This window comes from Gavia stellata, chromosome 17, assembly GCF_030936135.1.
Source record: "Gavia stellata isolate bGavSte3 chromosome 17, bGavSte3.hap2, whole genome shotgun sequence".
NCBI lineage: Eukaryota > Metazoa > Chordata > Aves > Gaviiformes > Gaviidae > Gavia > Gavia stellata.
This window is the reverse complement of record NC_082610.1, coordinates 10724758-10737595: the sequence shown is the minus strand read 5'-3', so window position 1 is coordinate 10737595 and position 12838 is coordinate 10724758. Positions and strand designations below refer to the sequence as shown.

The window sequence follows — 12838 nt, the reverse complement described above, 5'->3', positions numbered from 1 at the left end:
CTATAGCATTCTTCATGTTATTTATACGAATACTTTTTATATACAGACAAGAGAGAAAGAAACAAAAATCCACACAATCCAAACAAAACCACACAAACTTTCAGACCCACAACCAATACTTCAGGTGTGAAATAATAGCCATAACCTTTAAGCTAAATACAGATTTAAAACAATTGTTCAGGAGTTCAGTTAATTTTACTAGGTAGGTAGTTTATACAGCCAAATATACAGCCATACCATACATACCACTGTAACTTTCTTGAGGACAGTATTGGTGACATCTTCCCTTACCAGTCTAAATGCCTCACTACGTATCAGATCTTGCCTCCATCCTTAGATTATCATGGCTACGACGTTACTGGTAACACCTACCTTCTACAGAAAATAATCTTAAATTCTATAGGAAAATTCAATGACAGTGAAATTCACACATTTTGGCATGCCTTTATTTGATTTGCTTCTATCAAAACACTAGGAAAAAACATATATGCACACTCTTTAATCTTGGCAAGTGAAAGAACTGTCACCCTTAAGAAATTCAGTTCTATAAAGGTAAAAATTCTCAAATGCTGGAGCACAGGCAGGGCCAGCCAGGAATTAGATGTTATGTGATTTCCTGAGACTGGTCATACTCCATATGCATGCTTTAGTTATCCCAAGCTCTCAAATGACTTGTTCAGACTGGCAGAATTCTAAGCATCCTCAAAGTCTCACATTTTACACTGTAATGGCAGGTCATAATTTCTCAGAACTCTCAAGAACTGGGTCCATGTGTAAGGCACACGTGCCGATTTTCCATAGTTGTAATCTACGGTGGGTCTTGAGGACAGTCCTGTCCTGTGTAGGGACATTTGGAAGGTGGTAATGTGTTTTTACTGGGAAAGAACATCAGCTTGACGTCTAATGATTGAGACAAAGTCAGTTTAAGAATTTTCAGTGGTTTTTTTTCTTACTGTTCCCTTTCCTGCCTCAAGTTTTCCTCCATTTAAGTTTGCATGAAATAAGAAATAAAAAAGAAGCCAGAAGAAGGAAATATTTTTCTATTCATTGCTAACAAAAGGGGAGGCAACAAATGAAAATCATCAAAGACATCCTTATGGCAAACTCATGTTCTCTGAACTACCTAACAACACACAAAAGCTGGTATCTCTTATGACTTACCCCATACTTAGGACTGGCAATTCATTTTGGGTGTAAATAGTACAGGATTTTAAACTGCAGAAGATGATAAAGGTACTTCAAAACTTTCCTAGCTAATAATAGTAAGCAGACAGCATAGTAGTTGTTTGCTTACATGAATAAAGATGTAATGATCTCACAAGTGAACTGTCTGTAAATTCTTATATGCACTAGTTCCATTAAACCTTGAAAGGAAAAACGTCTCTTTGATTAATACCAACTAAAGTTAAATGAAGGAAGTAGAGATTGAAAGGCTCGATTTCATTCATAACTTTAAATCTTTCAACTGAGGTTATTATCCATGAAAGAAATGATTAAAAAAAAAATCAATACTATTCAAGATTTGTATTTAGACTTCAAAAAGCAGGCACTGGTGAGAGAAGAATGTACCCCTGTCTGATACCATCAGAAAGACAAATAAAAAAACCCCAAACCATATCTGTACCTTTATCATGCTGAGAATACAGGGCATAATTCTGAGATGTGCTGAAGATTCTAGCTTTCAGCAATCAAATTTCCCCTAGTTTCAAGTCCCTGGCAGCCAAATACTAAGCAAAGACTTAAAAGTGTTTTGCTTTGCTGGATAGGGGCCAAAGTACTCAACAAAAGTTGCAAAGACCTCCCATGAGTAACTCACTTGTCAGAAACAGGAGCTACCTACAGATCTCAGTGCATGTCTAAGAGAACATGACCCTTCACACCTCCCCATCAAATACATACACACATACACTCCTCCTTCGTGAAATTATTCTTAAACTGGTTTGCTATGGGTTGCTACTGTAGTACCTTTTATCCTCCTGGCTGAAATGGAAAATTAATTCCTCTGAATGCAACAACTAATGCACTTTATACTAAAAGGTAAAGAAATGCAGAAATGCAGAGTTCAACTCAGCATTTTAATTCAGAAAGCTTGCTGTTTTACTGCTTAAATTGAAATGAATCACAGGTTTGCTTCTCTTATTTGTTTTCCATATAGTTTCATATTAAGTAGGATATATATTGCTCACCAGAAGGACAAGAACACCGCCTGAAAAACAGAAGTAAAAGTGAACGGGAGTAAATAATTATATTTCTTTGCATTAGTTTCAACCTTTACCTCATCATGCTGCAAAGCACATTCAGTTTTAGCACCAGACAGTAAGAATTTGGATCTCCTTGCAGGTTGATAGAAAAAAAGAGATGCCACAGTGCAAACAGAACACTACGTGTTACCAGTATACTCTACCATTAACAGCAATTAATTTACTTGTAGCTTTATTATAGATAGCTGAAGTGGGGAAGAATGTGGTTCAAGCATGAGAATTTTATAGAAATTCAGGAAAAATTAGTACAGTTTTGAACTCTTGCAAAAAGACTCATTTTGTATAGCCTTGAGCAAGTCACAGTCTTCCTGTGCCTCATTTTTTCCAGGGATAAAGAGGACACAGGGGAATCTTTTGTCATTATGTTTGTATAATACTCAACACCATGGTTTCCTAGTGTACTACTGGAACACAATTAATCATCATAAATGTCCACCTTAGAGGAGCAGGAAAGAAAGAAAGGGAAAAAAGTATTGGAACTAAGACATTCCAAGCAGCTCAATTCTGGCTTCCACATACAGAGAGTGGATGAAGAAGGTTAAATGTTGCTCCACAGTATATATATGGTAGAAAGAATAACAAAAGTAATAAAAAAAGGAAAACAACTTCTTAGTTACACATTTCCTACACCCTGACCATGCAAGCACATTTTAATTCAAAGTTTCTTGCAATTAGCTGAATGGCTTCGAAGAAACATTCCTTTTGGGCAAATATATAACCTATTCAGAAAACAGCACTACTGGTGGCTTGCAAAAATAAGTTACTAAGCAGAAGTAAAGAAAGAAGCAGAAAGCCTTGCCAGTTTGAAAATCCACTCTGCTGAGCTTATATTGTATACATTCATCCATCACCCAACTTCCATCACTCTTAGCAGGAGATACTGTTTCTGATCTCACTTTTCCTTGCATCTTAACTTCTGATCGCCGGCATTCATCCTTATTATCTCAGTCTTTTTGCTCTAAAACTGGCTTACTTTTAGAAGAAAATTCCTGGTAATACACAGCTCAACCATCAGTGATTAAAAAGAGATTTTCCTAAAACTGCTGTCTCCTTTAGTCCAGAAAACAGCAAAAACCAATAAAAGCCCCACAACAAAACCCAAAAGCTACTTCTACGCTGGGGTAAGGATGAGTTTCTATAAAACTGATATACTCAAGGGTAACAGTTTTGATATCTGAACAACAGTGATAAAATTATAAACATACATTTTCTCTTTCAGTCAATCATTACACTGCTAGAGAACTTTTTGTTTTACCTGAGTTTTTACTCAATGAGCATATAGGTTGTCCAAGTTCTTCGTCTCTCCTTCAAGACTACAAAGTGTAATTTTCTTTGAAGCACAAGTTTCTTTTTCTCATGAAGATAGCCTTGAAAATGTGAATTTATGTAAACTAGTAGTAAGGTCTGGATGAGACATAATTCAGCCTCCTCGTTCCTAAGCCTTCTGTCAAAGGAGTGAAGAGGTAGCTCACACAATCCTTTCTTCTAATACTGTAATGCAAAATACATCACAAATAGTGTGTTTTGAATCATAGCTCATATTAGCTTCCCCTCAAATCTCAGCTTTTAGATCTTTAACTACAGGAACAGTAACTGTTGAGCTGGATTAGCAGGAAGCCCTAGGAAAAAATTTCCAAGCCTAGAAACGTTAATGACCACATTCAGATGCAAGTTTCATGCAGCTCGGATGATTTTCAACTGAGCTTTATTTACAACCACATGTGGAATCTTTGAGACAATTTTCAAGAACTGTCTATAATTTCTTATGCAAATTATCGATCTAATTACTCAACCTTTTTCCTTTTACATGCTTATAGACTCTAAGCTGTGATGTGCAGCACATTAGGTACTGGATACACAACTACAACAAAAAGATCTCTCCTATCCAGAAACACAAGCTAAGCAGCCTTACAGCTGGTGAAAAAAGGAAGATGGATTATGCAGCTATGATGGAGATTTGAGGCCGAGTCTCCTTGGTCGCACAGGAAAAACAGGGTCAACACATTTTATTAAAGACGAAGAAGGACAAATACTTGCACCAATTTTCTCCCTTTTTTTGTTGTTTTGTATTTACACAAAAAAGTATGTGTATTTAGGGCCAGTGAAACCAGTAGTCTAATTAAAACAGTGTTGTGAGACAACAAATACATCTTTTTAGTACAAAATCCGTAATTGTTTGTAGTAAGCAGTAGTAAGCTACTGGTAACATGAATACTGTTCCATGAAAAAAAAAGCATTTCTGAAAGCATAGGGAAAATAAGAGCATTCAGTTTGTGAGGAAATAAGAATATCTTGTTTTCTAAAATTTACACTATTTTGATTTTTAAAGACTTTTTCAAATCAAATTGCATTGCCTTGAAGTAGGAAGTTGAGAAGCTGTGATTTTGAATTTGAAAAAAGCCCACGTTTGATAAAACTTGTTTAAATCTAAATCTTAGAAATCTGTTCACTAGCCTGTTAAACAACTGGGTGACTTATGTACTGAAAAACAGATCACATCATATAAACCACAAAAGAACCTTTGTATCTCAGATTTTCAATCCTATGAGGTTATGGCCATCATGCTTTAACTGCCTTTCTTTGGTGCATTTTGTATCTGCAGCTATTTACATTTCTGTTTCTTTTCCATCCTTTTTCAAAACTTAATACAAATACCTCTGATGTATGGATTTTATTTTGCATAAACACAAGGCAGTACTGCATTTTTGGTAAGTTGATGCAGGTGTCTAGGTCGTGACTGTATTTTTGTTGTTTTATACTGACAGAAGTGTTTATCCATAGTCAGAGATAAAGAATTTAAAGTAGCATATTTCAATTGCAAAGATTTCTCCCTTTTGAATTAGTTTTAACTCTTATTTTCAAGAAAACTTCTAATTTTGTTGTTTTGCTGGAAAGGCAGGAACACATGCAAGGGAAGTCAAAGACTAACTTGATCAGTAAATCACTGTTTGACTTGGACCTTCAAAGGACAATTTTATCTTACATAAAACAATTTTAAAAATCTATTTTTGTAAAAGATCATTAAGTGTTTATAGGAAACAAGTTCTCAATGCTTTCAGCCCCATAATATTCTGAAGTACTGTCCTGTTTACAAAGGGAATCCATCAGTACTACAAGCAAGATACAGAGAGTCTTCACTCTCCATCTTGTGCTCAGACCCTCAGTATCTGCGAGAAAATATGCTTAGAATAGTGAGAGTATGGGAAGCATGTTTTGGGACACTAGTCCAAATAGCTATAATGACCTCTTGTAAGGTTAAGCACTCAAAATTGAGGAAATTCCAAACTTCAGGTTGCTCTGGCAATGCTGGGTAAGGAATGAGTAGACAATGCTGCACATGGGCAATCAACTTGCAAGTTGCCATGATTTTCACATGCTTTTAAAACACAGAACAAAACTGCACCTGAACAGTTATGCAAGGTCTTAACTTGAAGGCTACAACATGTGTAAAGCCCCTACAAAATATAGTATCAAATGGCTGTAATGATTCAAGTGTGCACACAGTTCGTAAGGTCGTGTCTTAGATGTTGTTAACAAACTTAAAAGAAAGACCACAGATAGCTGACGTGAAAAATTATGGATTCAATAAATAGAAAGAAGGTGAACTGCTACATTTTTAAAGTTTTAAGAGATTTTGAAGTGTTAACAGTCTGTTATTATTGACAACATCTAAGGAATTAACTAATTAGCTTTTCCAAATTGAGTATCTGAAGCTAAATGTCAGCACCTAACAAGCTATAAGAAGTGTTATAAAATGAAGATAAATGTTGAACTACAAATTATAAACCCTAAATATGTGTGTTAGGTTTTTATATTTTCCCCTTTAAGATCCAGGATGGTTAAACATCACCATTTTTATCTTTTTTTCCCCTCACAATATTCTTACACATAATTTTCTGGAAATGTTATGACAGGAAGCTATATATTTCTCTATCAAAGTCCTGATTTCAAGTAATTTGTTATTTAATTTTCTTTTTCATATTTCTATTGCTATAAGATCTATGCCTAAATATGCTCTAGCTAATGGTTTCAAAAAGCCACTATAGTATCTTGTATAGTACAACTTCAAAAATGCTCACCTTAATTAATGCATAGCAGTAACAAGATAAACAACAAGTGCTGTAGATATATTATTTCTTTTGTTCAGAAAAAAGCCTAAATTATTGATTGAAAAAGAACAGAAAACAAAAAGGAAACACACTAATCATAACTGAAGCACAGCCTAATAACACAATTACAATTTATTTAGAAAGTACAAGAAAACCACTGCAGCTGTTGCTGTTCAATTACTCTGATCTATAACGAAAGAAATTGCTCATTATTTAAATTATTCTGTTTCTCTCATCATTATTTCAACTGTAGTCTGTGTCAGTTCAGTGCTCTAAAATGAAATTTGACAAAGATCTCTGTATTAAAATTATAAAAAGTTATACACCTTTACTATAGGAACTAAATTTTGAATTTGAAAATACTGTGAACCTTGAATAGGACATAAGTGATAAAAATATAAAGCCATCTGGAAGTATACAAATTGAAAAGAAAAGATAGAAGCTATTCTCTAGTCATTCTACACAATTACAAGAGGCTTGTCCTGCCCATCAGCTGCATGTCACCCAGTGTGTATTTGAAATGAGACCCACCCACCCCTCCTAACACACACCACAAAAAATAGGATTAAGTGCTCTCTGTCTGGTCTGGACAATTTCAATCCCTTATGAAGCAGAACAGAGTTGTCTATCTTCTTCACTTGATGTGCTGTGAGATTAGTCCTTACATTCTGAATGAATCCTGTGATGACGTATATGACTATTCATGGGTAAAAGATGAAATCACTAGGAAATATTTTGATTTCCTATTATTTAAGTAGGAACTCAGTGAAAACCTTATTCCACAAAACCTAAAATTCATCCAAAGGGGTTCAAATGAGAGTGTTACTTTTTTTTGTCCACTCCTGCATTTTTAACCCAAGTTCTAATCACTTAACTAGAGGTGACTTAGTAATCTAACTCATCCAGGAACATAGCGTAGCTCTGGAACTTGAACTCTATCGTTTTCATAGTAAAATTATGATGGGGAAGAACAATAAAAGAAAATTAAAAAAAAAAACCACAAAACCCCCATAAACAACCCCTCCTTCAAATTCTGGCAAATAGATCCCATGAGGAAAATATATTAAACTTGAATTGAAATCTTGTTCATCTCAAGTATAATTTCTTCTAAAGGTCTGTTTTTCAGCAAGGGTGTGGGAAGTGGTTGGGTTTGTAGCACACAGCCAAAGGAATGAACTGAACACAAGTGTTCTGCCATCTCAAGAGAATGGAATTTAAACATGCATACTTCTTGAACAACTTCTTGACAAACTTTTAAATTATTTGTATTTTTTAATCTTTCAGTACTAATACTGAAATATCAGTACACACCCATGTGATAACATATTTAACTTTCTCATTATTTTTCAGTAAGCAATACTTGCAGGAGCTCTGGTTAAAAGCAAACTCAATAATTACACTGATTACTTGGTGAATTTGAAGAGACTCTGGAGCTGCAGCAGACTATAATATTGGGACAAGGGTTTTTAGATCTTACAATTATGGTCATTATTCACAAAAGGAAATACTGGATTTCCAGATTGTTGACAGAGAGAGAAGCAGTTTGATATAAATTAAAAGTAAAATAAAAATTATTTTAATTAATTAGGATATATTGCAAAGAAAAAATAATCAAAATCTATAGTCCTACAAAGAAACACATTTTAATAAATGGGTACAAGCTGAATAAAAGGGAAAATAATGACTTGGTCAAACCTCAGAAGGAAGCAATGCCAAAGTCATGCACCTCACATAAAGAAGGCGTAGACAGATCTGACATATGGGCACTTTCTTCAGAGAAAGCCTCTATTTGGAGTGCAAGTCATTCTAGCTAATGGATAAGTCATGTTCATTGACAATCACATTAGTCCTTTTTGCTATTTTAGTCAAATAAGGCTAATCATTTAGCATGCCTAATTTATGTAGCTATGAGGCTGGGTTATCAGTACAGATGTACTGAAGCACAAAAGACTTGGGAACACTGACCTATCTGTCAAATTTGATCAAGCCCAATGAAATTCAATTTGTTAATCTTGCTTCACAATCCTACCCTCACTAATACATTTTGTATTGCACTGAGATGCACCGTCTACAGTGAGACTTTTCATTTGGATTAATCAGAATCATGTATGAGCTATGTTAACATTTGAAGTAAGGGACATTACTTTTAAAATTAGAAGGCTAAAAAGGCTAAAAGTGAGACTGCAAATGTGTAAATATTTGTAATATGTATTTGCATGCCAGTTCTTACCTTAAAGGACAAGACCACAATCTAGTATTTTAATAGTAACTACTGCTAATAAAAGAAATCAGGAGTGTTTTCTCATTAAACAGAGAGAACAGTGGTTTTGCACATGTATATATACACATCTGCTCAAGCATCACAAATTAACCAATGCAATTTACATGTCTCTGGACTTCTCACTTCTCTAAAATAGTGATTAATGCTCATTTTGTGCCTAAAGCAAAAGTTTCTGAGGCCAAGAGAAGAGCATAGCTCTCCTAGTACCCACTCAGGCCTCATTCCAAAGGAAACATCTTTTTCATCCGCTATGTGAGTTTCATGAAGTTTAGCCTTGGTCTTTGAATCCAGTGCTGCCTAGAGATATCCATGGAATCTGGATACAGTGAACTGAAATAGCACAAGCTCTGAACAGTTGTTTTTTTGCTGTTTCCAGTCTACTTTAAGAGCAGCTACAGGTGATTTGTCCAATATTTGCATAATATGGTATATATAAATCTGCAGTTAGAAGACTCTCAGTCCTGGTTTGTTTCATGACAGTCCTCCAGTCCTTCTGAAGGACTTTCCTACCTTATTTGTTCTCTTGCCACAGAGGACAAGAGAACATTCCTTTTTCCAGTTCCTGCCTAAATGGCATACAGAAGCTTACTGGATTGAATTAGGGAGAATCAAACTTGAATAATTACTATGTTCCTCAATTTGAGATGAATTGGGATAATAACTGTGTCCAAGTATAGGCTCCAACGGATATATTTGGTCCTTCAATCATACCACAATATTCAACAGTTCTGGAACACACAGAACATTAGCTAGAGGATAATGACAAGAACAGACTTAAATCAACCTGTCTTTAAATGTCTTATATATTTCTAGTAACGGAAAATAATAAATAAAGAAATAAAGTAAACAACCTTCCCACCCAATTGAGCTTTTACTTTATGTTATAACTAAAAATAAGTAAAGGAATAAAGCAATATGATTTTTTATTGGTACAAGTAGATATAATTCTGAAATCATATGGGAAGTATTCAATTAATACTGATGATGCATTGTCTGGGATATATCTTGGTTCTTTTCCCATTAGATATCTATATATAAGCCTTAATATCAGTGGACATTAGACTAAAAATGTAAGTAATGTGAAGTCATAAAGTCAACTCTCTTGAAGAGGTTGCCAATTTGTTCATAACCTATCCATGCACTGGGGAAACAAACTTTACATAACACCAGCATGCCTGAATCTTTTTGTTGTAGAGCTTGGGCACCAACACCACTACAAACCAGCTGTGAATGGGATGTGCAATCTGCTGATTCACACAGAATATTTCTTCCATCATTTGCTTTGCTTCTCTGTATCACTGTCTCCACCACCATGGCAACTAAGTGAGGGGGGTAAAAGTGATGTTATTTGGAAGCCTGGAACAATTTAATTCTATTCCTTATTATCAAGATTAAACCCTAAAACATGGGCACAAACAACTGAAAAAGGAGTGGGGAAAAGGAAAAGAATATTAAAAACAAAAAAATCAAACCTGGTTTCCAACCTCTAGCATGAAACTAGAATAAATATGTGATTTCCTGAGGCAGTCATATATTGCTATTTAATCAGTTATGCCACATTTTTCAAGGCTATCTTTCCATACCATGGAAAAAATACCCACCACTAAATACCTATTGTCTTACGCAGAACTAGCCTTACAACCGCCATTTTTCTGAGCTTCTGTTCATGGAAATGCTACTGAGTAGCAATGTTATCCTCTCACTGGAAAAACCATACAGCCTATAAGTCTGCAAAACTTTTCTGAAGGGAATACAAAATAGCATCTTTAAGTAAAACTGAAATTTTTTCTAAACAAAACATAGCATTGCTCAGATAAGCAAGGCGATAGACCTGTTTGTTGAATGCATGGTCTTTTATTGCTCATAAGAGGAGATACTGGACAATTTGAGATATTTTGGAAGCACGATTTATTAACAGAAAAGATTGAAGCAGATGAAATCCTATAGAATGACAAACCTGAAAAATCCTCAAAATCATGACAAGTTTTCTAATCCTTTCATTCAAATGAAAACATACCACAAAGCTCTGACAACTACTGGAAGAAAGTAAGTGTCTAATCTGAAAATCAATTTAAATGGAATATGTCTATTTTTCTTTCTCTTGATTTTTCTGAAGAATGGAATCATCAGTGCATCCATGATATCACCAATGTATGCTGGGCTATGTATACATCATCACAGAAGTGAGATACTGAGTTAAAATTTCCAGATGTATGCAGGTGGTTTATGAGCACAGTTTCCATAGCATAATTAAAGGAGCCTGGGCTTCTATGTTACTTTGGCTCTTTTATAGCACTAGCCAGGATCATAACGCAAGTTTTGCAACGGCTAAGAAATTATTTCAGTTCCCTAGTTTATGAATTATGGTTTGGGACTTGCTTTTCTTGTTCTCTCTTTACATATCTGAGGGAAGTCCAATGCTTCCCTGACTATCTGTTTATGTGTTTTGTAAGAGGTAAAAAAATAAAATCCCAGTTAACTTCTGTTGGTTAAAATCTCGTTTGAATAAGGTTTTGCATTCAGAAAAAGAAGAGAGAAGGAAATACATATCTAAATTTTCCTTTTTGCCTGGAACTTGTTCCATTGGTGTGAAAAGTTATTTGTGGAGTTGTATCTATCACATACTCACATTTACACTTCTGTAGATCTTAGCAGTCTGTTAAAGCTTGCATATTTAGAATAAAGTGAAGACTCATATGTGGATGAGAAAAAAAAAAAAAATCTAGAGATTCTTTCAACTAAAAATCCTGGATAATGACTTCCTGCCTAATCACGGCCAGTCTGATGGTAATATTTGAAGCTCCGTATTAGTCTCTGGATAGAAAGCTTTACTAGAAGAGTAGGAAGAAGAGCAGGAAGAAGCACAACTGCAGCAAGAAGAGGCTGATGTAATAATCTTCATCATTAGGGGGAAAAAAATATGAAGGCACAGCATGGGTGTCACTATTTAAATTTATAAAGCTTTAGTGAATGCTTTCCCATTGTGCACAAGTGAGATCATGGCCCTACCCGGATACTTCTTTTAGGAGCTCATACTGAATGGTGTGTGAGAACAAACCCCAAGGTTACTGAGTCCTAACCACAGAAATCAACTTCTCTTCTTGGATGCTGTAATGCTGAGAGAAAAGTTTTTAATTGCCTTACCATGAGAGCACCAAAAGACAGCAAATTCTGTCTTGACTCATATACCTTTCTAGTGGACAGCTGTGTAAAAAGAAATTCATAGCTCCACTCCTGGATATAAATGTCAACAAAAAGATATGCATTCTAACTCATTAGGCTGTGAAGGTAATTAATAGCTAAGTTATTTTAAATACATACATAATAAATAAAATTATGTACATTTTAATATATTTTTATATATTTATTATAGTATTTATAAAATATTAATATTTCTGTATATCTGTGTGTGTGTGTGTGTAAAATACAGATACATACTATCCAGCTAACTGGAAGCCTTAGTGAAAACTTTTTTCAAAGACACACTGAAATAAAAAACTAACACATACAATATGGAATGTTACCACATGAATTAGGACTTGTTTAAGTTACCATATAGCATTAGAGCAAAGTAAATCTCTCTTACTTCAATATTCATATGTCTGAGGTGGAATTGTGGGTTTTCTTCTTTTATTTTACTTTAAATTTTCTTCACATAACTGTTGAACCAGAGAAATCTGCGTGTCACAGAGAGCTTGACAAATTGAGAATAATAATTAAAAAGTAAAAACCCAAACAGGAAAATTGCAGGACGGAAAAAGACAAACATAGTTAAATCTCAAAATAATTTTGTGTAAAATAAAGCATTATTATACCTGCAATGATGTCATCCATCTGCTCCAAAGCTGCTTCCAGCATATGACTAGCATCAGAAGCCATCATCTGTGATTTCTTCAGACCTTTACTCTTTCTACTGAAAAGACAGATGAAACCATGTGTATTACACTAAACCAGACCTGACAGAAAAATGTCACTGTTACATTATAAATTAAGCCACAGAAGCAAAAGTCCACACTAGCAACCATACAGCCTAGTAATATGAAAACTAACAAAATTGCTCCTATTCTTGATAGATGACTTGGGATTTCTGAGGTTTTCATTCATTGTTGATTCATAGGGTTGTTTTTTTTTTAAGTAATTTTACTAAGACAAGGAAATGGAGATGGAAGCAGAACCAAACAAGCTCA

General features: G+C 34.7%; 1 protein-coding gene across 1 annotated transcript in view; it reads right to left on the bottom strand.

Moving 5' to 3' along the window:
* PPFIBP2 (PPFIA binding protein 2) overlaps nucleotides 1-12530 on the bottom strand; it is an 88610-nt gene extending 76080 nt beyond the window's left edge. Inside the window, exon 1 of the mRNA XM_059825999.1 lies at nucleotides 12467-12530. Within this exon, the coding sequence (XP_059681982.1) occupies nucleotides 12467-12530 (64 nt within the window). The remainder of the gene's footprint in view (nucleotides 1-12466) is intronic.
* Between the last annotated feature and the right edge of the window lie 308 nt (nucleotides 12531-12838).